The sequence below is a fragment of the Plecotus auritus genome (genome assembly GCF_963455305.1).
Source record: "Plecotus auritus genome assembly, chromosome: 1".
Classification (NCBI taxonomy): Eukaryota; Metazoa; Chordata; class Mammalia; order Chiroptera; family Vespertilionidae; genus Plecotus; species Plecotus auritus.
In genome coordinates this window covers 214104856-214129088 of record NC_137770.1, presented here as the reverse complement: position 1 = coordinate 214129088, position 24233 = coordinate 214104856, and the positions used below count along the sequence as shown (strand labels likewise).

The following is a 24233-nucleotide window of genomic DNA, read 5'->3' as shown; positions in this document are numbered from 1 at the left end:
TGTAGGTAACTTTCTGTCTCTCTCTGGCCACTTTTCAGATTCTTACTTTGTCGTTGGTGTTTGCCAATTTAATTATAATATGCCTTGGCGTTGATCTTTTGGGGTTCATTTTGGTTGGGACTCTGTGAGCTTCTTGGATTTGTGTGAGTTTTTTCTTCCCTATATCAGGGAAGTTTTCTGACATTATTTCTTCAAACAGGTTTTCTATTCCTTGCTCAGTTTCCTCTCCTTCTGGAAACCCTATTATGCAGATGTTGTTTTGTTTTGTGTTGTCCCAAAGTTCCCTTAGGCTCTCCTCCTGCTTTTTAATTTTTTTTTTCTAGAAGCTGCTCTACTTGGGTATTTTTTCCTACCTTGTCTTCTAGCTCACTGATGCGGTCCTCTGCTTCTTCTAGTCTACTCTTGATGCTTTCTATTGAATTCTTCACGGCATTGATGTCATTTTTCATTTCTTCTTGGTTCTTCTTCATTTCCTCTTGGTTCTTACACATATTATAGAATTTGTTTCCATTCTTTTCAGCCACCTTATGATCATTTCTCTGATTTCTTTCTCTGGCAGGATGCTTGCCTGCATTTCCTTTACTTCCTTTTCTGGTGATGCCTGCTTTTCTTTCATATGTGGGCTGTTTCTTTGTCTCCCCATGGTCTCTCTTCTCCGGGTGTCTGGTTATATTGTTCTCTCTCTCCTGCATTGATTTAAAGGCACAAAATACAACACAACCAGGTACAATACACCAGGTACTGAATAGAAATGTATTCACTATTTTAATAACCCCAAATAAAGGTGACCACCAGAGAAAGGCAAATTAGGGGATAGGAGAAAAAGAAGAAGAGAAAAAAGAAAGAAAGAAAGAAAGAAAGAAAGAAAGAAAGAAAGAAAGAAAGAAAGAAGTGCCAAAATGAAATTGGGAAAAGGAAAAAAAAGTAAGAGAGAAAAGAAAGAGAATAAGAAAGAAAAGGGGAACAAACTATATATATGGAAGGAAAACTCCAATAGAACAGCCACTAATCCCAACAAATGCCAGCAACAAGTACCTGCAGATGAATACAAACTACAAACAACAATTAATATCAAGTGAGTTAAGGAAAATCAGATGCAAAAACAAACTAACAAAAACAAAGCAAACAAAAAAAAGAATAAGCAAAACAATCTCACAAACAAGCATAAAAAATCGATATAATCAACAATCAAGCAAACAACAACAAAAGGACAGAGAGAAAAACAATTTTTTGGATAGTGAAGACAGAGAAGAGAGAGGTGTGTATGGATTTGGAGCAGGGGATTGGAAATTAGATATATAAGTAGGGTGAAATTTTAACAGGGGATAAAAAGAAAGAATAGGGAAAATCTAAAGCAGGAGAAGGGTAAGAGAAACAGGACAACAAAAGGGGAAAAGTTAGGAAGAGAGTGATGGCATCAAGGTAAAGTTGAGATAGAGTAAAATGACACTAAAGGGAAGATGAAAATAGAATGTAGAATACTAATCCCAAAGTAAAATAAAGAGAAAATAAAATACTTTTTTTTTTAAAAAAAAAAGGCTAAAATAGTAGTAATAATACTGATTGAAAATAAAAATTTAATAATTAAAAAGGTAAAATCAAGTGAGGCAAAAAGAAAAAAAGCAGTTTCTTAAGTAAAAGATGAAAAAAATAAAAATAAAATGTGCAGTAGTGAAGGTCATTCACTTCCTCTACTCTTCTGTTTGGCATGCCTGTTTCCTAGTCAGGACAGTTTTGCAGTTCCCTGCGTTCCACTGCTCTTCAGTGTTGTAAGCCAGTCCTGATTTTTAAGCAGGCAGTGTGTCTTAATTTCTTGTATTCCTTTATTTGTGTTTACACAAGAGTCAATTTGTGATTCAACCCCTGGGTGGCAGTGTTTCTGGATTGACCTCCAGGTCTATAGGTCCTCTCTAGCCAGCGCTTAGATCCTGCTTTCCCTGTGGCATTCAATACCAGTTTGTGGGAGTGGGTTTCCCCAGAGCTGGTTCTCTGATGGTTATTCCCCGCTCTGATCCCCAGGTTCCAGAAAAACAACTTTCCCCTGCAGTCTCTTAGGGTGTCCCCAATTGGGTGATCCTATGTATTGGACTTAGTAATCAGAAGCAAGGATTTAAAGGAAAAAGAAAAAACAAAAAACAAACAAACAAACAAAAAGAGCCAGCATAAGTGTGTGAACTCCGGGGCTGCGCGCAAGTCTGTGCAGTCTTTTTTTTCCCCTTGCGTCTAAGCAGCCAGCACACTTTTAAAATTTTTAAGCTGTCCTTTTGCATCAGATCAAAATGGGTTGCTTTTAAGAGTTCCTTTCTGTTAGCAGCTCTGAGGACCCCCTTCCACATTCATGGATCACACCAGCCCCAAAAGCCACGGATTTTTCTAGGTGCAGACTTCCCCCGGTCCTCCACCTCCCACAGTGCGTGCATTTCTTTTTCCTGCTGGGAGCAGAGACCTCACTTTATCCCAGGTGAAATCTGACCTTTCCGTGGTGGAGTGTAGAGCTCCTCTGAATCCACGTGTTTGTGCCAATTGGGGACTGGTGCTCTAGGGTTTGCAGCTGTTCAGTGGGTGCTGCAGTTGTAGATTTTCAGGCTTCCGATAACATTCACTTTCCCCTTCAAGATGGCGCAGTCTCTGCGTCTGAGCCTGTGGCTCCAGGAGGGAACCCAGCAGCAGTGGGGGCTGCCCGGTCAGGGGCGCCCTGTCCAGCAGTCCCCCACCTTCTCCTGGAGTATAGCTGTCCCTCAACTCACCAATAAACACTCCTGTGCGACCCTCAGCTGTTCTTTCCATCTGCTCTGGGACAAGGCTTGGGACACGTCTTTCTATTCCGCCTCCATTTTCACCTCTACCCATTCCTTTTCATTGATTCATAATAATAATAGGTAAGGCATTTGTTGAGTGCACTGTCCCAGGAATTGTACTAAGCGATTTACATCCATTAAAGTAATCCTTAAACAACCTTATGTATGTGGAAACCAAGGCTCAGAGAGGTCAAGTAAGTTGCACATGATCACACAGCTCCAAACATGGATCCAGAAATGGGTATGTCTTACTCAAGAGCCTACTTCTCGATCTCTAATATGCTGGGATAAGAGGGAACTTGGAGACCACCTGGTCCAACTGGTGCTCTGTTTCCTTAGCTCCTTTCAACTTCTTAACTCCTCTCCTGCAACCTCACAGAACAGTCTCTGCTTACTCTGGGGAAGGAGGAATCCATGAGTCACAAAGGAAAGAGAACCTAATTCAGAATCAGATGCTCCAGGGTCTGCCACTCTCATGTTTTCTATCTATTGACCTAATTTTCCCTTTGGGAAGACAAAAGAGAACAGTACTCTCCATGGAAGCATCTTCATTTATTAAAAGAGAGCCTTGGCATATGCCTTAAATCTTCTCTAGCCTATCCCAGTTTCCCAGCCATTCTTTCTGTAAGACCATCTGGTCACCCTCCTCTTGGTATGCTGCAGTTGTCAAGTTATCTCTTAAATGTGGTTACAAGAATGGAGTGACAGAATTCAAGTGGGTCTGACCACCTTGGAGACAATGGGACATCTTCCTTCCCCTTGATCTCCACATATTTATCTTGTTACAAAGCTTAAAATTTCCCTCACCTCTTTGGAAAACATCAGCATACCCTAAAAACACAGTCAACAAAAGCCCCTGAGTTTTTGTGCTCTTGCTGGTGCATAGGAGAGCAGGCTAAAATGCCAAAAATCAATTTGCTGAGAGCCAATTGGCTGAAATTCTATTTTCCAAGTGGCCAATTTTATTGTTGCATTTTAGAAATATTGAGTGCCAACTATTGTCAGGCACTGTCCTAGGCACTGGAAATTAAGGGTGAACAAAATAGACAAAAATTCCTGCCTTGATGGAGCTAGCATTCTTAGTATAATGGAATTGCTCCAGACACTTTTGAGTTTATTCTTTTGAATGTGATTTTAACAATGCCTCAAATGGCAAATAAGCCTTAATTTTACATTTCTAGCAATTGGTAAGAAAAAATCAACATTTCATATTGATGTGATTGGTGTGGAATTCCCATGTTAATGGCAAATATATAATATAATCTTATGCTGAAATTTATGAATTTGAATGAGTCAGACAGTCATTAAATATATTCATGAGAAATTTAAATCTTTTGAAAACTGAACATTCCATAAAATTCTGCTTGGAAGACAGATGGAGAATCAGATCATTATAATTACACAGAAAATGTCAATACAAATTGTTGTAAAGTTTATAAATAATTCTTAACAATTTGGGTTTATTGATGAATTTAATTCGATATTATTCATTGGGCAAACTGATCATTTGACAAACTGACTTTTGGCAAATTGGACATTTTCTAATTGATTTTGGCAAACTGATATTTATTAGTTTAAAGCCATTGCTGAAGCCATGGTGCCCCATCCCAAAATTTGTACAGAGAAATCAAATTAATTTGAGTCAAAGTTTGAATCCTGATCAGTGAGCTCTTTCTTTTTTTTTATTAAGGGATAGTTGACATACAACATTATATGGGTTTCAGGTGTACAACATTTATGTACCTTGAAAAGTGATTACCATGATAATCTATTAACCATCTGTTGCTGTACAAAGTTATTACAATATTATTGACTTTATTCCCTGTGCTATACATTCCAACCCTGTGACTTACTTACTTTATAACTGGAAGTTTGTATTTATTCCCCTTCCCCCATTCTCTCATCCTCCATCCTCTCCGGCCACCATCAGTTCCTTCTCTGAATCTATGAGTCAGTTTCTGTTTTGTTTTGTTTGATTGTTTTGTTTTCTAGATTTCACATATAAGTGAAATAATACAGTATTTATCCTTCTCTGTCTGACCTATTTCACTTATCATAATAACCTCTAGGTTCATACATACTGTTCCAAATGGCAGGATTTCATTCTTTTTTGTGGCTGAGTAATATTCTTCATGTGTGTGAGAGTGTGTGTGTATCACTTTTTCTACAACCCCCCCCCGCCCCCCCGCCTTCCCTCTGAAGTTTGTCTATCTGTTCGATGCTTCTGTCTCTGGATCTATTTTTGTTAATCAGTTTATGTTGCTCATTATATTGCAAAAATTTAGCTATTGTAAATTGTTATGCTATGAAAATAGGGGTGCATATGTCCTTTATGACTGGTGTTTCTGATTTCTTGAAATATATTCCTAGAAGTGAGATTACTGGGTCAGGTGGGAGTTTCATTTTTAATTTTTTGAGGAAACTCCATTCCACAGTGGCTGCACCAGTCTGCATTCCCACTAGCAGTGCAAGAGGGTTCCTTTGTTTCTCCAAACAATCCTCGCCAGCACTTGTCATTTGTTCATTTGTTGATGACAGTCATTCTGACAGGTGTGAGATGGTATCTCATTGTCATTTTGATTTGCATCTCTCAGATGATTAGTGACTTTGAGCATGTTTTCATATGTCTCTTGGCCTTTTGTATGTCCACTTTCGAAAAGTGTCTAACTCCTTTGCCCATTTTTTGATTGGATCGTTTATCTTCCTTTTGTTAAGATGTATGAATTCCCTATAAATTTTGGACATTAGGCCCTTATCAGATATAACATTGGCAAATATGTTCTCCCATGCAGTGGGTTTTCTTGTTGTTTTGTTGATGGTTTCTTTTGTTGTGCAGAAGCTTTTTATTTTGATATAATCCCATTTGTTTATTTTTCCTTAGTTTCCATTGCCCTAGGAGCTGTATCGGTAAAGATATTACTATGACATATGTCTGATATTTTGCTGCCTATGGATTCTTCTAAGATTTTTATGGTTTCCTGTCTTCCGTTTAAGTCCTTTATCCATTTTGAGTTTATTTTTGTGTATGGTGTAAATTGGTGGTCTAGTTTTTTTCTTTCTTTTTTTTTTTTTTTTTTTTTTTTTTGCACATATCTGTTCAATTTTCCCAACACCATTTATTGAAGAGACTGTCTTTTTTTAAAAAAATATATATTTTATTGATTTTTCACAGAGAGGAAGGGAGAGGGATAGAGAGTTAGAAACATCGATGAAAGAGAGACATCGATCAGCTGCCTCCTGCACACCCCCCCAATGGGGATGTGCCCGCAACCAAGGTACATGCCCGTGACCGGAATCGAACCCGGGACCCCTCAGTCCCCAGGCCGATGCTCTAGCCACTGAGCCAAACCGGTTAGGGCTGAAGGGACTGTCTTGTCCATTGTATGCTCTTGCCTCCTTTGTCAAATATTAATTGAGCATAATGGCTTGGGTCGATTTCTGGGTTCTTTGTTCTGTTCCATTGGTCTATATGTCTGTTCTTGTGCCAGTACTAGGAGGTTTTGAGATCAGTGGCTTTGTAATATAGCTTGATATCAAGTATTGTGATTCCTTCAACTTTGTTCTTCTTTCTCAAGATTGCTGAGGCTATTCGGGGTCTTTTTAAATTCCATATGAATTTTTGGAGCATTTGTTCTAGGTCTGTGAAATATGCCATTGATATTTTAATGGGGATTGCATTAAATCTATAGATTGCTTTGGGTAGTACGGACATTTTAATGATGTTGATTCTACCAATCCATGAACACGGTATATTCTTCCATTTGTTTATGTCTTCCTCTATCTCTTTTTTCAATGTCCTGTAGTTTTCTGAGTATAGGTCTTTTACCTCCTCATTCCTAGATATCTTAATTTTTTTGTTGCAATGGTAAATGGATTGTTTTTGTTTGTTTGTTTGTTTCTCTTTCTATGAGTTCATTATTGGTATATAAAAAAAGCTATAGATTTCTGGGTGTTAATTTTGTATCCTGCTATATTGCCAAATTCATTTATTAAATCTAGTCAATTTTTGATGGAGTCTTTAGGGTTTCCTATGCACAATATCATGTCATCTGCAAATAAGGGTAGTTTTACTTCTTCTTGTCCAATTTGAATGCCTTTTATTTCTTCTTGTCTGATTGCTATGGCTAGCACTTCCAGTACTATATCAAACAGGAATGGTGAGAGTGGGCATCCCTGTCTTGTTCCTGATCTTAGGTGAAATGGTTTTAGTTTTTTCCCATTGAGTATGATGTTGGCTGTAGGCTTGTCATATAAGGCTATTATTATGTGGAGGTATGATCCCTCTATTCCCACTTTGCTGAGAGTTTTTATCAAGAAAGCGTGTTGCATTTTGTCAAATACTTTTTCTCATCAATTGATATTATTATGTGTTTTTTATCTCCCAATTTGCTTATGTGATGTATCATGTTTATTGATTTGCAGATATTGTACCATCCTTGCATCCCCGGAATAAATCCCACTTGGTCATAGTGTATGGTCTTTCTAATGTAATGCTGGATCTGATTTGCTAGGATTTTGTTGAAGATTTTAGCAGCTATGTTCATCAGAGATATTGGCCTGTAATTCTTTCTTAGTAGTGTCTGTATCTGGTTTTGGGATTAGGGTAATGCTGGCTTCATAGAAAGAGCTTGGAAGTGTTCCTCTCTCTTGAATTTTTTATATGGTCTGAGGAGGTAAGGTTTTAGTTCTTCTTTGAATGTTTGGTAAAACTCCCCTGTAACGCCGTCTGGCCCAGGGCTTTTGTTTGCTGGAAGTTTATTTATTACTGCTTCAATTTCCTCTATAGTTATCAACCTATTCAGATTATTTTATTCTTCCTGATTGAGTTTTGGAAGGTCGTATTTTTCTAAGAATATGTCCATTTCTTCAAGGTTGACCAGTTTGTTGGAATAGAGTTGTTCATAGTATTTTTTTTTTTACAATATTTTGTATTTCTGTGGGGTCTGTTGTTATTTCTCCTCTTTTATTTCTGATTTTGTTTATTTGAGTCCTCTCTCTTTGCTTCTTGGTGAGCCTGGTTAGAGGTTCATCAACCTTGTTTATCCTTTCAAAGAACCAGCTCTTGGTTTTATTGATCTTTTGTATTGTTATTTTGGTCTCTATGTCATTTATTTCCACTCTGATCTTTATTATTTCTGTCCTTCTGCTCACTCTGGGCTTTTCGTGTTGCTCTCTTTCTAATTCTTTAAGTTGTAGAGTTAGATAATTTATTACCAATTTTTCTTGTTTTTTTTGTTGTTGTTTTGTTTGTTTTGGGTTTTTTTTTTTTTAGGGTTGTTTTTTTTTTTTTAGGTAGGCCTATAATGCTATAAACTTCCCTCCCAGGACTGCTTTCACTGTGTCCCATAGATTTGGGATTGTTGTGTTTTCATTGTCATTTGTTTCCAGGATGTTTTTTATTTCTTCTTTGATCTCTTTGGTAACCCAATCATTGTTTAGTAACATGCTATTTAGCCTCCAAGTGTTTGAATTTTTATGATTGTTTTTATTGTATTTTATTTCTAATATTATGCCATTGTGATTTGAGAAGATGCTTAATATGATTTCTATCTTCTGAAATTTGGAGAGACTTTGCCTGAAAAAAATCTTTTTCCATCCCTTCATTTTCAGTCTGTGTGAGTCCCTTGTTCTGAGGTGGGTCTCTTGTAGACAGCATATATATGCGTCATGTTTTTTATCCATTCAGCCACACTATGACTTTTGATTGGAGCATTTAGTCCCTTTATGTTTAAGGTTATTATTGATAGGTTCTTGTTTGTATCCATTTTTTTTTATGCCTGTGTTCCTTTTTCCCTTTCTATTTCTTCTTTTTACAGCAGTCACTTTAGCATTTCTTGCATTGTTGGCTTGGTAATGATAAACTCCGTTAGTTGTTGTTTTTTTTGTTTGTTTTTTTTTTTGTTTTTGTTTTTTGTGTGTTTGTGGTGTTTATTTTGTCTGTGAAGCTCCTGATTTCCCCTTCAATTTTGAATGATAGCCTTGCCAGAGAGAGTATTCTTGGATTCAGTTCCTTGCTTTACATCACTTTGTATACTTCATTCCATTCCCTTCTGGCCTGATGTGTTTCTGTTGAGAAACCATTTAATAATCCAATAGGATATCCTTTGTAGGTAACTCTCTGTCTCTCTCTTGCAGCCTTTAAGATTCTGTTTGTCATTAACATTTGCCATTGTAATTATGAGGTGTCTTGGTGTGGATTTTTGGGGGTTCATTTTGTTTTGGACTCTCTGTGCTTGTGTGACTTTTTTTCTTCCCCACACCAGAGAAGATTTCTGTCATTATTTCTTTAATGGGCTTTTTAATCCTTGCTCCTCTTCTTGTCCTGGCACCCCTATTATACATATGTTACTTTGTGTCATGTTATCCCAAAGCTCTCCTCCTGCTTCTAATTTTTTGTCTCCAATTGCTGTTCATATTGGGTGTGTTTTTCTGCCTTATCTTCTAACTCACTAATGGGGTCCTCAGCTTCTTCTAGTCTACTGTTAAAACCTTCCATTGTTTTGGTGTGTTGTTTTTTTTTTGGTAGCTATATCATTTTTTATTTCCTCTTGATTCTTACATAAGTTGTTGATTTTTCTCATCCATCCAGTTTATGAACTGTTTAACCCTTATTTTGAATTATTTTTCTGACATAATTGCATGCCTCCATTTCATTTAGTTCCTTTTCTGGCAATTCCTCCTTTTCTTTCCTTGAGGGGGCTGTTTCTTTGTCTCCCCCATTTGCTGTCTCTTTCTTGCCCTTGGCACCCTGCTTTAGGTTTGAGAGGTTGAAGACCCTATCAGGGCAATAGTCCAGAATTTATTAGCCCAGAGGCTGGGTCTGCTTTGAGTCTCATGCCTTTATTGTCTCTGCTCTGAGTTGTATCCCCTTCTCCCACAGATCTGGTCTCTCAGTTGTCTGCTTCAGGTTCTCGGGGTGGTGAGAGCGCGTGCACAGTTCCTCTGATGTGTGACTCCCTTTGATTACCCAGAGCCCTCTGGCATGCAATTTTCTGTGCAGCCCCAGCACCCATGGCCGGGTGGCACCCTAAGTCTCTCTGGCAGTGCAGTTGCAGCACAGTCCTGTGGCCCCTGGCTGGGCACACTGGCTTGCTCCAGGTCACCCTGCAGGACTGTCCCAGGGGCCTGGGTGAGCAAGTGTGAGTTTCTCTGGTCACACAGTCAGAGCTCCCCTGTGGCCCTGAGTGAAGTGTGTGCTGGGTTGCTCTGGGTTGCCCCTCCTGGCCAGGGTGAATTGGGCATGGGTCGCTCCATGTCACCCCAGCAGGGCTATCCAATGGGCCAGAGTGGAGTGGGCACCAGTTGCTCTGGGTCACATTTTCTGCACTCTCTCAGAGTGGGGCATGCTCTAGGTTGTTCCAGGTTGCCCTGGCAGCAGGTCCCGGGGTTTGTGGTGGAGTGGGTGCCAGGTGGCTCCTGATCAGGCTAGCAGCACGGTTCTAGGGTCCAGGGTGGGGGTGGGGCACAGGTTTCCCCCTGGCTTGATCTCACTGCAGTATCTTGGAGCTGGATCCTCGTATGCTGGGACCCAGAGGGCTGGTGAGAAGGCCTGGTGCAGGAGCTCACTCTGGCAGCACACACTCCCTGCAGATATCTGGGCTGTATCACATACTTTTTATCTAGTTATTTATCTATGGACACAGGTTGCTTGGCTATTGTGAATATGCTGCAATGAACATAGGGGTGCATATATCTTTTCAAACTATTGTTTTTGTTGTCTACAGATGGATACCCAGAAGTGAGATTGCTGGGTCATGTGTAGTTTTATTTTTAGTTTTTTGGAGAAACTCCATACTATTTTCCATGGTGGTTGCACCAATTTGCGATCCCAGCAGCAATATACATGTAGGCTCTTTCTGAATCTGGACTGTATCACACCATATTCTTCCCAGTCACATGTCATTCATCACTTTGTTTGTCATGCTAAGAGAATCCTTACACAAGTCTTTAAACTTAATGAACTAGGGAGAGCAGTAAGTTTTGGCTTGAACTAATCAGTCTTCATATATTATCTCCAATGTAATGAGATAATATGTGAGGAGTGCATAGCTCAATGCCTGGCATATGGTAGATGATCATTAGTTCTCTGCCCTTCAAGCTGCTGAGGTATCAATGATTACAGAGCTTCTTGCAATGTCTATCACCATGAAATATAGAAACATAATGAAAGTTAAATTCATAATATATATTTCTCGAAAAACTCTATTATGTTGTGATTAAGCCTGTGCTAATATATGTCACCCCAAATTAATACAAAATTGACACCTTTTTAAAGTGAAAATTATTAACAAATTCTGTAAGATCTGACTCAGAGATGGTTTCTGGCATGCCATCCTCTTGTCTTGCTACTCAGCTAAAGAAGCAATAAGCTGTCCTCCAGTACAAAAGACCACAAGAATAAAAGCTGGGCAGAACACTGAAGTTCACTGATGAGTACAGGGATAAGAGAAGAATGAGGATCTTTTTCTCTCTTCATGACAGATCCTCAAGGCAATTTGCCAACCATATCAGACAGGGGAGGGGAGAAAAGCAAAGCAATATATCATGATTTATCCACGATGATTGAACTAAAAGAAAATTCATTACTATTGATTTGAAGTACAGTCTGCTTAAAAGATTCTCAAGGTGGTTTACATAGGCTCACACTTAGATTTGTGAAAAGGATGTGTTGAAGAAATGTTGCATGGCACATGATTACATTTTAAAATGACCAAGGAGAAGTCATTATGTAAACCAATCCCTACTGAAGAATTCCTTGTAAAACTAATGACAGTGATGGCATTTATTCTTTCTGTGCTTTGGATTTGCAGCCACTGGAAAAGTTTAAAATGTAGATTAGTAAGTCAAGGACGACACTATGTTATTTACGATAAAACCAAAGATTCCTTCTGTGTTGCCATACAACATGTGCCAACATGGAATTCTTCTGGAGCACTATCAGAATCTCATCTTGCTTTACATCTTGCTTTGCCACATAAGGCAAGCCAGACAAAAAGAAGCTGTTTTCCTCAACCTTCTGTGAGATGGCTTCTTACTTGCATCCTGACTCTAAAGTTAGATTAAGTGCCGGCATGGGAGAATCTATGTATTACAATATCTAGAAGGGTTCTTGAACTCAGATCTTTATTGAAGAATGACTGAATACAAAATGAGTCAATAATGAGCACTATGCTCAGTCACTGACATTAGATGATAAGAATATGTAGAGAGTTCCGAAATAAGATTGGCGTTTCCCTTCTCCGGAGTTCTGTTGCTAACCCTTAACCCATGCAGCTAAGGAAATAGTTTTGACCACTGCCCACTAAGGTGCCTGGCACATAGTAAATGCCTAACAAACACTTGTGAAAACCATCAATGAGGATCCTTTTATGTATCCTACTCTGACTTGGTGTACTGTGCTGCCTACATCTTGCTTTAGGGTGCCTATTAGTTAACTGAGTTAATATTAGTAAGTTTTTCAAAAGAGTATTTGGCACATTGTAAGCATTTTGTAAGTAGAATTAAATAACAACAAACAAACAAACAAAATATTACTAACTTAAAGTTTACTATTAAGGGCTGAGTCTTTGATACTTGGTTCTATGGAAGGCCTGCTTTTCCCAATATGTGCTGCAGGATACTGTCTTCTAATTTTCTTGTTAACCTGGGGGATGAATGTGGGATGTTTTTGGTCACTCTATATCCAGCTTGAATTCTCTACTTTGCATCTGGATTTTCATTTCCATTTATGTTCTCTCTGTGGCAATGAATGGAATGTTTTCGATCCCCTTTGTCAGGATAAGTCATTTCAGCTTAAAGAGATCACCCACACAGCACAGCGCCAGGCTCCCATTAAACCTCTCCTCGGAGCAGCAGTTCAGAGGGCTCTTGGTGAGTCATTCCACGCCCATATCCTGTAAGCTGCTCAGGGGCCGAGAGTCCAGCAATGAGAGTACATTCAATACTAAAGAACTCAACCCACTTTCTTGAATGTATTCCCCCAAAATGTCACTTTCTGAAAAAGGGACAGCACAAGCAGAGCAAAGAATGGGTCAAAACTAGAGCAAAGTCCGGTTTTCTTACTCCCTGCCATTTTCCTTTTGCAGCGTATCTAAAAGCTGAGAGTCAAACAATGAAGGTAGGAGGGCTCGCTGTCACCAGCTACTGGTAAGTACACTGAGCATAGGTTCTAAAGTACCTGGACTAATTGATGGGTGGGGCTAAATTAAACAACTAAACCATATATTTCCATTCTTTCATTTTTAAACAAACAAACAAAATGAGTGACGCTGCTGAATTTAATGCTGCTGTACAGGTGTCTAGCAATTATATAAAGGCCTTGTGTTGTATTGTGAAGAACGGTACAATTAGAGGTCTTCTCACGAACATTCACTTGATATCAATCACAGTTTACTGTAACCCTTGTCTTATCAGTGGTCTTCCTTTCTCTTAGGAAACTTTTTTCCTAACTCAGCATCCTTATCTCTGAGCCAGACCCTCTGCTGGGCTGGTATGTCCTATGACTTTCCCTCCAGAATGTCAGACCAACTTGGCTGTTAAATTTCTTTCTGGGTTGCTCTTCCCAGATTCCTCTACTTCTCTTCATTCAAAATAAAGTAAATTATTCACCTAAGATCATTCTGTAACCCCTCTGCCCCCCAAAAAGAAAGGTGGCTTAAAATTGCTTTCCCAAAGACTGCCTAGATTTTCACTTATGTCTAAACCCTGACATGGAAGAGATTCATGTAGCAAATGCAATTTGGTAAGAAGAGATGAGAACCTCCCCTTGAGCCCTACTCACTACACACCCAGGAAAGCATGGCCATGGCTTCTACTGCTATTAAGGGAGAAGGGCATGCAGATGTGGAGAGATGTATAGAAAGCACTGTCTCAAAGGCTTTAGCTTTCAGGCTTTACCTGCATTTTATCATCTTGTTGAAACATTTATGAGTAAGAGGCAGAAAGAAAGACAAGCTAAAGGAGACATGGAAATTGGGTTCTGTTAACTACAAAGTTGTGGGTTTGAGATTTTTACTTTTCTTCTTTCCTTTCACTGAAGAGGACAAAGAAATGTGCATGAAGAGGAAAGCCTAGTCCAGGAGTAATGGACTTAAATCTCCTATAACTCTCATCTTCCCTGTTGATGTGGTTGAGGAGAAGGGCTGCTGCAGGTGGAGGTGGGGGTGGGGGTTGTGGAGGAGTAGAACAGCGCAAAGAGAGAAACAGAAGGAGTTTAAGAGGACAGAGGAGTTTAAGAGGACAGAGGAGTTTAAGAGGAGGGAAAGAACAGAGCAAAGGGAGAGAGGAGAGAGGGCAGGAGCCAAGGGGAGACAGTCCTGGCCTAATCTAAAACACAATTAAAGCTTTGAAAATAGAACCATGCAGGAAACACTTAAGAAAGCCACAAAGTTCTCTTAATACATGGGGTGAATGAGGAGAAGAGGAGCTAAAAACAAGGGGCGTGGAAGACAGAAGAGAGAGGAAGGAGAGGGCCAAACCTCACCTCCTAATCATTCTGCCTGAGGTGCTGGAAGTACTTCTTTATAAAGTGTGAAGTTTTAACTGAATCCAAATTCCTGGCACTGGAAACAGTGCCAGGGGCTGCTCATGAGAAACAAAATCTCTTTTTCCTAAAATGAAGAAAATTGTGTTTTTCTCTGTGGCCTCCTCTATCTTGAATAACCTAGACTCTTCTCCTATTCATTTACTGGATGGCACTGTAATAACGCAAAAGAAGAGGCCAGGCCTGACCTACAGTTTCACAACATCTGTCAGAAGACCGCTAATCCCAGACAACGGCCTAATCTGCAAGTGTTGTGCCCAGGAACCACATCCATAGCCACCCTCCTGACCATAAAGTTGTGCAGAATGTCTCAGAGAAATGATAGGGTTGAAAAGTGCTGCAATGTATATTTTCCCAACCCTGGGGGGTTGGAGGGGAAAGAGGTATCTATAATAATAAAAGCGTAATATGCTAATTAGACTGGACAGCCGAATGCCCTTCCAGACATCATTCCGGATGTCCTTCTGGATGAAGCTGCAGCAGCGGGGGCTGAGGCAGAGGTGGTTAGGGGAGATCAGGCAGGCAGGCAAGTGGTTGGGGTGATCAGGCAGGCAAGTGGTTAGGGGCAATCAGGCAGGCAGGTGAGTGGTTAGGGGCAATCAGGCAGGCAGGCAGAGTGGTTGGGGGTGGTCAGGCAGGCAGGCAGGCGAGTGGTTAGGAGCCAGCAGTCCCGGATTGTGAGAGGGATTTCTGACTGCCGGTTTAGGCCTGATCCCACAGGGATCCCTGCGGGATCGTGTCAAACCCAGCAGTCAGACATTCCCCGAGGGGTCCCAGATTGCGAGAGGGTACAGGCCGGGCTAAGGGACCCCCCCGCCCCGTGCACGAATTTCATGCACTGGGCCTCTAGTATTTAATAAATGGTGCTGCCATTATTGACAACTGCTTTAAGAAAACAAAGCTAGACCCCTATCTCACTCCATATACAAAAGTAAATCCCAAATGATTTAAATGTAAAGAAAAAAATGAAAATTTAGAATTTGGGGTTATTTTAGAATTGGGAAGACCTTCTTCAATAAGATTAAAAAACCTAGAAGCCATTTAAAAAAGATAGGCATATTTCACTAAACATTCCAACATCTTGTATAAAAATATCACAAAGAATAGGGATACTCATTGGTGTCAATGACTTGTTAGATAATTCCACTTCCTGAATTCAGGCAAAATTAATCATTGGAAATGACATCATTGGATCTGATGTCCTGACACTAAGTCTAGAGTAAAATATTATGGAACACTATCCATATGCTCCATGCTTCCCTGCACTGCCTGGGTCTGGCCACCTATCTCTGGGTCTCTCACCCTCTAATTTTCATGGTTGGCCACAAATACTGTTAGGGAACTCACCACATATACCTCCCAGTCCATATTTTCAGACTCCCAAACTTGTTTGGGATACAATGAGAACGCATGTGTGCGTGAGTTATTAGTGTCCTGAAGAAGAAGAGGGGGGGTCAGGAGCAAGTCTACCTCAAGCCAGAAGTATGTGCCCTCAAAATAGTTAGGATAATATTATAACATTGTATGTTTTTACTAAGAATACATTTATTGGTTTATAAAGTATATGAACATTTTATGAAAATATCCTTTATAAGAAGAATAAGGGAACAAGTAAAAATGAAAAAACACCACATAAAAATTATGTCTGATTCCCCTCCTTCATTTTAGAAGTGAGAGAAATGATAGATACAGTCAACCTTGCAAACAGATTCCTTCAAGTTTTCCGGTGTTTTTTTATATATAAAATGGCATCAATTGCTGAAAGCATTATGACCTTTGTTATGCTACATACACTGATACAAAATGTGAATAGTACAAAGTTCACTATATATAAGGTTTTAATATATTACATTTGTTTCTACATAAACAGACTATAAATATATGTGCCATAGCATGTTTTAGTCATGGTTCCCAGCATCTCACACTATGGTACCAAACGAAAAATACATTTTGTTTTTTAAAAAGGAAACAACAAGGGAAAAAAACAGTAGAAATAGCTTTACATGTTACAAGTCTACACAATACAATAGGTGTTGTTATAACTTTGGCTATAAAATAATTTTGAGATCTGACTAATAATTATTCAGAGAGTAAACAAACCAAATCAGCGTTGACTAGGGTGTAGAGGCCAAATTACTGAAACACTGACTAGTCGGGGTGAACGGAGGGGGATGGCACAGGAGGCGAGAGGAACAGAAGGGTAAACTCCTTTCTGAGGCCTTGACACCACAGCTTGACACTGAACCTGCTGCATTCAGGCTCAGGCGTATCACGTCGGGACAGATATGTGGGTATTCATCCAGAAGAAACCCGAAGCTGGTTTGTACAGTCAGAATTCTTCAACACGACAGGGGGTCTCTTCTGAATGTCCTTTCTTTGTGGTGTCTGAATAAAGGATCAGCCTGGGAGACATGGAGCCAGCGCTGCATCATTTCCTTCCTGGGGCTTGGCCAAGAGACACGTAAGAGTCCGGAAGGAACTCTCATTAGGAGGCGGAAACAGCACAAGGAACTCTCATTTAGCCCAACTGGGACGATCACGCAACCTTCTAAAACCAGCAAGTTCGTCTGAAGCCTTTACATTCCCTTGCAGACCCGATGCTCACCTCCACCAGAGCCAACACAATGCATTTGCAGGCTCCAGCAGGCTCTCCAAGCAAGCCGACATCTTCCTTTCTATCAGTCCAAACACCACATGCAAGTCTTGGCTCAGGACCTACATCCTAAACAAAGCTTCTCAGGTGGCCTCAACCCTAACGGTCTGTCCCATCTTCAACACCAAACGCACTTCCACTGCCTGGATCAGCTCCTGTTTTACAGAGGTGTCAGCTCCCCAGGTATTGCTACTTCTTGGAGGACGAAGCCATTTCTTGAACTTCTCCTGTTATAACCTGTGGGGAGACCCTCAACAGAGAGCATCATACATGTTTTTTAAATGAATGAAAAAGAGAATAGGGTCAACACGGGGAGAAGACACAACACATTCTTGGGTCACAGGCATCTTGTCAGGAAATGCCTAGGGGCTGGCTCCCTGCAGTCTGAGGTCCTTTTTTTAAAAAAATGAAAATCAAATGTGGCTACTTCCTGGTGGTGGAAAGAACAACACTTGAAAATCTGAGCAGCACCTCGCATGTGATTTCCAGGAGTAGGGGGTTCGGGCGCCTCCTTTTAAACAGGAGGAGCGCTCAGTGCGGTCCCAGAGTCGGGCTGGAGAGTCTGGGCTGCACTGCCCGCCTGCGGCCCAATCTCCATCAGCTTTAAAAGTTCTGCCTCCTCGCTGGAGTACACGGTGGTGTCCGTGTCATCTGAGTGATACCCAGACTGGTAGCCACTGGTCTGGTTGGAGCCTTCAGATGCCACGGATTCCTTGCTTTTGCTGGGCATCAGTCCACTGTGGAAAAAAATGGCAACTGCATAAGTTGGCAGAGAGAAGGCAGTTCTTTGGATTCTTACCAAAACCCCATTACCATCTCTATGTGGGCTGTAATCTCCCTGGAGACACCAGCCCCTATCTCTCCCACTTGTTAATCAACCTATCAGGTTTACTCAGACATTGTCTATTTTCAGTACTAGCATGAATTTGTCCTTGCAGATAAGTCCTCTTATTCAGGTCCGAATCTTTCAAGCCTGAGATGAGATGAAAGGCAGTTCTCCTGACTTACAAAGGCTCCAACCAATGGAGCATTTTTATGGCCTTGTGGAGTGACAGGTTTGTATACAATGATAGGAGCCAAAGGGACTCTTTCATGATATAAAAGGAAATTGGGATATTCTGAAAGTCCACTTCTGCTTTCCCCACATTGTCAACTAGGGGATTACAAGGCATGTGTATGGTGTCAATAGAGTTCTCGAGCAGCATGAAACTTTAATAACTTGAAGTGTGTGTGTGTGTGTGTGTGTGTGTGTGTGTGTGTGTGGGTGTGTGTGTGCAATCAAGCCAGAAATGTCAGAAACTGCTTTTTTACTCATCAAAATCACATTCTTTGGAAGGACTGAGGACCTGGATCACTCAGCAGCAAGAAGAGAATGTTTTCAACGGTGTGGAATCATGACAGATGATAATTATGTCAAAGCTGAGACGTATAGGCTGTATTGACCTAAAACGTCAAGATTTACATTTCTCAAGCCATTCTAAGATGTGGGTTTTCCCCTCAATAAATGCTTTACCAAGTTATTCATGTTAAAAGTTGCAAAATGGATTTTATTAACTCCGTGCTCGTATATGGCTTAAAAGTTATTTCAAATCACTAGAAATGCAATTTTTTCTTTCAGTCCAACCCCAGTAAAGTAAGTCAAGCAATGGCATGGTAACTGGCACATAGTCATTGCTGAATAAAAATATTTTGAATCAGTGAATAAAACATGATTGGCTCTCACAATTTCTTACCTTGGCCTTAAGGCAAACAAAATAGCACAATTGCACATTTTAATGTGTGTGGTTTTTTCAACATGAACATCACTCAATAACCCAGGGGTGTTCCCATTTTATACAACAGATTATAAGTAGATAAAAATCTCTATTCTTTCTTAGAATGAACCCACTAGCAAATAAATAACTACTCTGCAGCCTATTATTCTTTTAAATACAGATTTTCATTTATTTGTTAGGCACATCTATTTAAAACAACTACAAGTTCCTAGGGAACTACATGGGAGAAATGGATATTCAAAACTAAAGTTAATATTTTTCCCGCAATTATGTAGGCAAACTCAGCCAATAATATTTAAGTATCTTAAACAAATTGGTATTATCTTATTTATATGTCATGCTTCTTAATAATAGATGCAACATTTATATACAGGTTTGAAAATTCTTCAGAGTCCACAAAGATTTTAATAATGGCCTCTTTGTTATTTAGCCAGTACCAGACAAATCTTCTAAAAATCCTCTAATTTATTTCAAATTCTTTTTTAGACTTACCACTTATTTTAATTGTTTTGTTTAAATTCTTTATTATTCAGGTTGATGCAAATTTGCCCAACCAACAAAGACACAAAACGCAAAAACTCTGCACCTACACTGAAAGTTCTAAGCTCCTGCCTACAACTCCTGTTGAAATCTGTCATTTCTATTTGGCTGAACCTTACCTAAAAGACGGAGCTAATTTGTTTCTGTCTTCCAAGGTTTTCAGCTCTTCTGATGCAAGAACCATACCACTGTCCGTTTGGTTGTCCTTTTTAAAAGACAATGAGATGGAACAGTTGATTGAGTGTGCACACTGACCTACTACTTAATTAAACCGATTTCTTAACCCATTTATCAGAAAACATGTTCCAATGTTCTGCAGAGGGAGGTAAAGGAGTCATAGCCAGAAACTTTACAAGCTGAAAGAGGGAGCAACTGCAACCTAGAAGTAGACCCAGACGGGGGAAAGGAGAAGAATTTAGGAAGAAGAAGCTGAGGGGCCCATTTCCATCCCTCTTTTGCCAGTGATACTATTTACATTTGAGTGTAACTAGGCATGAAGGTAGAATATCTTGAACCTTGAACCAGGAGCTTTACTTATAGAAAAAGCAAGGGGGCCTAAGTTTCATTTCAGTAGTGACCCCATGACACAGACCCTCAAGGAAAGCCTTATAATGAGCCTCCAAGACTCTCACGCTTAGGCTAATATTTATTTAGCTAATGTTTCGTCCTTTGTATTATTTCTAAGACTATTTTTAAAAGATGTACTTACATCTGGGATTACTTTTACTTCTGGTTCTTCCAATGGGATGTCTTCAAATGTTTTTACACTCACAGGCCGGCTCTTTCGCTTACTGTTCTGCAGATACTGACTGCAAAAGAACAAATATTTATATTTTAGTGGTGGTATATTTGGCTGCAGATACCATAAGTGATACCTAAGTTCATTATCTTTCAACCACAAGTTTAACAGTGACCTTCAAAACATCCTTTGGAAAAGAAAAACAAAACAACATCTTTCTCTGCTAGCACACATTGAAGGCTTAATTTCCTGTGAAAGTCCATTTAAAAGTATAATCTAACTGAGGGGCCTAGATGAGCCCCTGTTCCTTTGAATCATACTTCTGAGGTCCAGGGCTGGACTAAAGACAACAACAGCAAATTAAGTGATCAACTGACTTCTGCTTGGCTTCCTCATTGCATGCAACTGCTCCACTGAGTTCTCGCCATATCACGGAGTGTTTCACAGCTTCCTGGCCATGTCCTAGGAAAATGTTTCTAGATAATGTCTACAGAGCAAACGTCCAATGGAAGATGAGTAAGGGAAACACCTTCAGACATCACTATGGGATGCTGAAGCCAGCAGGATCTGAAGATAATCACCTCTGTCTACATATAATAGCAGCTTCGTGTGCAGAGAGGGACGGGCTGAGTCTCACTGAGCCCTATTTCCAGCCCTCAGAGTTGCTGGTCTTAGGAAAGGGCAGTGGTTCAGAGTCACAAGATATTTTGTCTATTTCAAAGTCTACACAAACTTGGGAAAGTCATAAATATTTCTATGCCTCTGTTGCTTCATCTTTAAAATGTATTGCCATTGCGTTCCCTCCATCCATCAGAAAGATGAATAAGGAGGATGAATGAGGTGGTAAATAATGGTATATGGTAAGTGTTCTTAGAAAGAATGATGTTCTGTCAACCAAAGCTTCTTTTCCTCCTTTGTATTCAAAAGGGTGCCAGTTTCCCTCAGGAGCCCAAAGACTGGGACTTGTCAGACAACATCTCCTGTGTCCAGGGGGTGCTCCTTCCCTGCCTCGTGACTTTGGGTGAGTCTGAGCCATCTGGTTAAAACGACTGACAGCCTGAGTGGAGAACAGGAGAGTCCTTTTCGCAGGGAGGGACAACAAATTCACTCTTCACTCTCTTCCCAGCGTACTTTCCACCACAGGCAACCTTCTGGATGGACTAACTTGCGTTTCCTTATGTTTTCTGTGAATGAGTGGAGAGAGGACTCTCTTGGGCCAAAGGAAGAGAACTGAAACCGAGTCTCCCTCTCTTGCCCCAGGAGGCTTGTTCTTCCTCCTACAGAGAAGAGCCAATGAAGTTCACAGTGACATCCTCACTCAGGAAACTCCACAAGAAACAAGACACGATATACACGGAGATAGAAAAAGCCCCCTTCTCCTAAGTTCAGTCCCTAAAAGTGACAGTTGCTAAAAACTACTGGAAGCATAGTCAACCACTCATTCACTCACTCATTCAGGAATCCCTTCATGTGCCAGGCACTGTGCTAAATGCTCCTCAACCATTGTCACGTGGCATCTTCACAAACGGCACCTCTCTCTAGGGTTGAGGAGGGTAAGACCAGAGCCAGTGAGACCAATGAGGGGGCAATTCCTCTTATCTGGGAGAAAGAAGAGATGCCTGCCTAAAGAAAGGTGATGCTTACAGGATTTAGAGAAGTGGACAGATTCAAGATAGTCAGGATATAGAATCAACTAAAATTGGTGACCTTGGGCAATAATGCAGCTTCCTTAGAAAAGGCAGCTCCTTGACTTCTAAGCCCAGTAACTCCAAAGGTTGATGGCCCTTCACAGTTAAAAAGTCATTTTCATGGATATTGCTGCATTTGCTCCTCCCAAAACTACAAAATAGGTTGTGTGAGTGTGTGTGTGTGTGTGTGTGTGTGTGTGTTATTTCCCATGTGGAGATGAGGCAGCTAAGACACAGGGAGGAAATGGCTAGAACTGGGATTCACACTTTGGTATTAGACACTAAAGCCCATGCAGGTATTGTTTTTTGTTGTTGTTGTTTTTGTTGTTGGCTTTTTGTTTTGTTTTGTTTTGTTTTACCCTGCTCTATGTTAACTCCCTTGGAAAAGAATCAGGAAGGAAAAAGAAGAAGAGAGCAGTGCATATGATTGTTCAAGTTTTTATTAAGCACCTAGTATGTGCACAGCACTGCTCTTTCCCATTGTGGCCAGACTGTGTGATAAGACTTGGTGGGGAGAAGGGGTCTGTGGGGTATAAGACAGACAAAAGATGGAAAAAAGACAGTTTTGCTTCGAGCTGTCTAAAATCAGAGCCAAATTCAGAAACCTCTAGCTAGCAGACTGTCCCAAGCATCAATCTTCAAGGAACATTTAGTCATCACCAGCAATTAACCAAAATGAAGAAGATGCTGTGTGCCAAAACCTTTTTCTGTGAGAGAACTGAAAAGAAATCTTTGATAAGCTGCTTGGAGTGGGACGTGAAACTACCAGGGGAAATGATGGAGCAACCGCAGATGGTCCCCAAACTGCCTTCAAAGAAAGATGAGTGCAATTAATATGTGTTTTCTTGCAAGAAGCATGCAAACTCGGGGCCAGAGCTGATCCGCAGGGGAAACAAGAGACAAAGCTAAGTCTAGACACCGGTGGTCCTTCCTCCCCACCCATCCCCCCCGCACACCTCTTAGCCTCTCTCTAAATAAATGCTGAACAGATATTTTTAACCAGGCAGCAAATCATGAGGTTGGCTCCCACAGTGATGCCTCTGTCCAGCTCTATTTATAATGCAATGGAATTGAAAAGTAGAGGGAGGAAGCAAGTGAGAAAGACTCCTCAGCTTTTCTACTTGACTGGAAATTTGGGAGAGGAGGAAACAAGTCCGCTGAGAGGTACCCCAGCCTCGGCTCTCTCTCCCCAGGGAAGCAGAACCACAAAATGAAGTGTGCCGTGTGCAGATGCCTCCATTCCGCCTTTCTTTGAACCCAGATGATTAAAATGTGACCGTGGAGTCTTATTTTTATAAAAGGAGAAAAGGTGGAGGCGGTTGGGAGGGCATGCAGACAAAGGATTCCAATTTCCATTTTATTTTTCAAATTATGGCTGGATAAAAGAGAAACTGAACTGGAAAGACCAATTCAAAAATCACAGGCAGAAAATAGAAGCCAGGCCTGTGCTTGGAGTGTGATGTCACATTTGTCCACGCTTCTGGGGATAAATGTTAGCAGCCCTGTCTCAGATCCTGCACTGCGTTTGGCACTTCCATTACACAAAGATGACTTCATCCACTCTCAGCACCATATGCAAAGTGCCCACGCGAGCCAAGATGCTGCCGACTGGGTCCTCATTCCCCCCGGTCACAGAAAACCCAAGGAACAGACTTCAGGATCAAATGGCTTTCTGATCCACCAGAAGGCAATAGTGTTGCAGGAATAATTACCACACCAGGAGGCCAGCTGAACTTGAACTAGGACTTTTTTTTTTTTAACTCAGGAGTGGAACTGTAGGCATTCATTCCATTGCTCGTTCTCTCTGAGAGCCCCTCTTCGGTGAGGGAGAAAGCGGCACTGAGTTCGATATCAGAGAAACTGGATTCATCCTGTGGATGTGATTTTAAGCAGCTCACATAAGAACTATAATTAATGGAGTGCTCCCTAAGTGCCAGTGTATTCCCTTGGAAATACGTTATATCAGTAATTCTCAAAACAATCATTTTCGAACACCAGGGACCTGGCGTCTGTCATAGTGAAGATCTGCCCCAGGGCACACAGCTGCTAAGGGGCTGACCTGGGCGTCCAAGCCACTTCTATCTGGATTTTGAATCACAATATTGTATTCCCCCCAGGTAATCCCTCTGAGCCTCACGTTCAATATCTACATCAAAAAAGGGTAACAGTTTCTTCCTTGTTTAACTCTAAGAGTTATCATGTGTGCAAAATCTGATAACAGAAGGAAAAGCTGTTTGAACAATGCCAAGAGTTTTTGACAAAATGGAATGGCAGTTCACTTGTTGGCCTCCAATCACGCTGAGCTTTCCTCTCTCTCAACAGAGTTTCCGCTGCCCAGTGCGATTCCATGGCACAAACTGTCCAGGTGCCTCCTCATCTTCTATGTGACAACCTGGCCAAGGGCTTCAAGGCCTGTGTCCCTCCCTGTAGCCACAGCACAACACCAGGGCAGCTTGGGCCCATGCTGTCAAGGGGTCCAGTTGTAGGAGGAAAACACC

At 40.8% G+C, this 24233-nt stretch overlaps 1 protein-coding gene across 2 annotated transcripts in view; it reads right to left on the bottom strand.

Annotated features, from left to right (window-relative positions):
• Positions 1–15858: 15858 nt before the first annotated feature.
• KDR (kinase insert domain receptor) overlaps positions 15859–24233 on the bottom strand; it is a 45852-nt gene continuing 37477 nt past the window's right edge. The window contains exons 28-30 of one of the 2 annotated variants that reach the window (XM_080682521.1): positions 20018–20117; positions 19428–19513; positions 15873–17730 (exon numbers count right to left, since the gene is read on the bottom strand). In XM_080682521.1, coding sequence (XP_080538647.1) covers positions 17508–17730; positions 19428–19513; positions 20018–20117 — 409 coding nt within the window. In that variant the 3' untranslated portion in view covers positions 15873–17507. Of the gene's footprint in view, positions 17731–19427; positions 19514–20017; positions 20118–24233 lie in introns of both variants that reach the window. The other variant, XM_080682522.1, reaches the window with a different exon arrangement.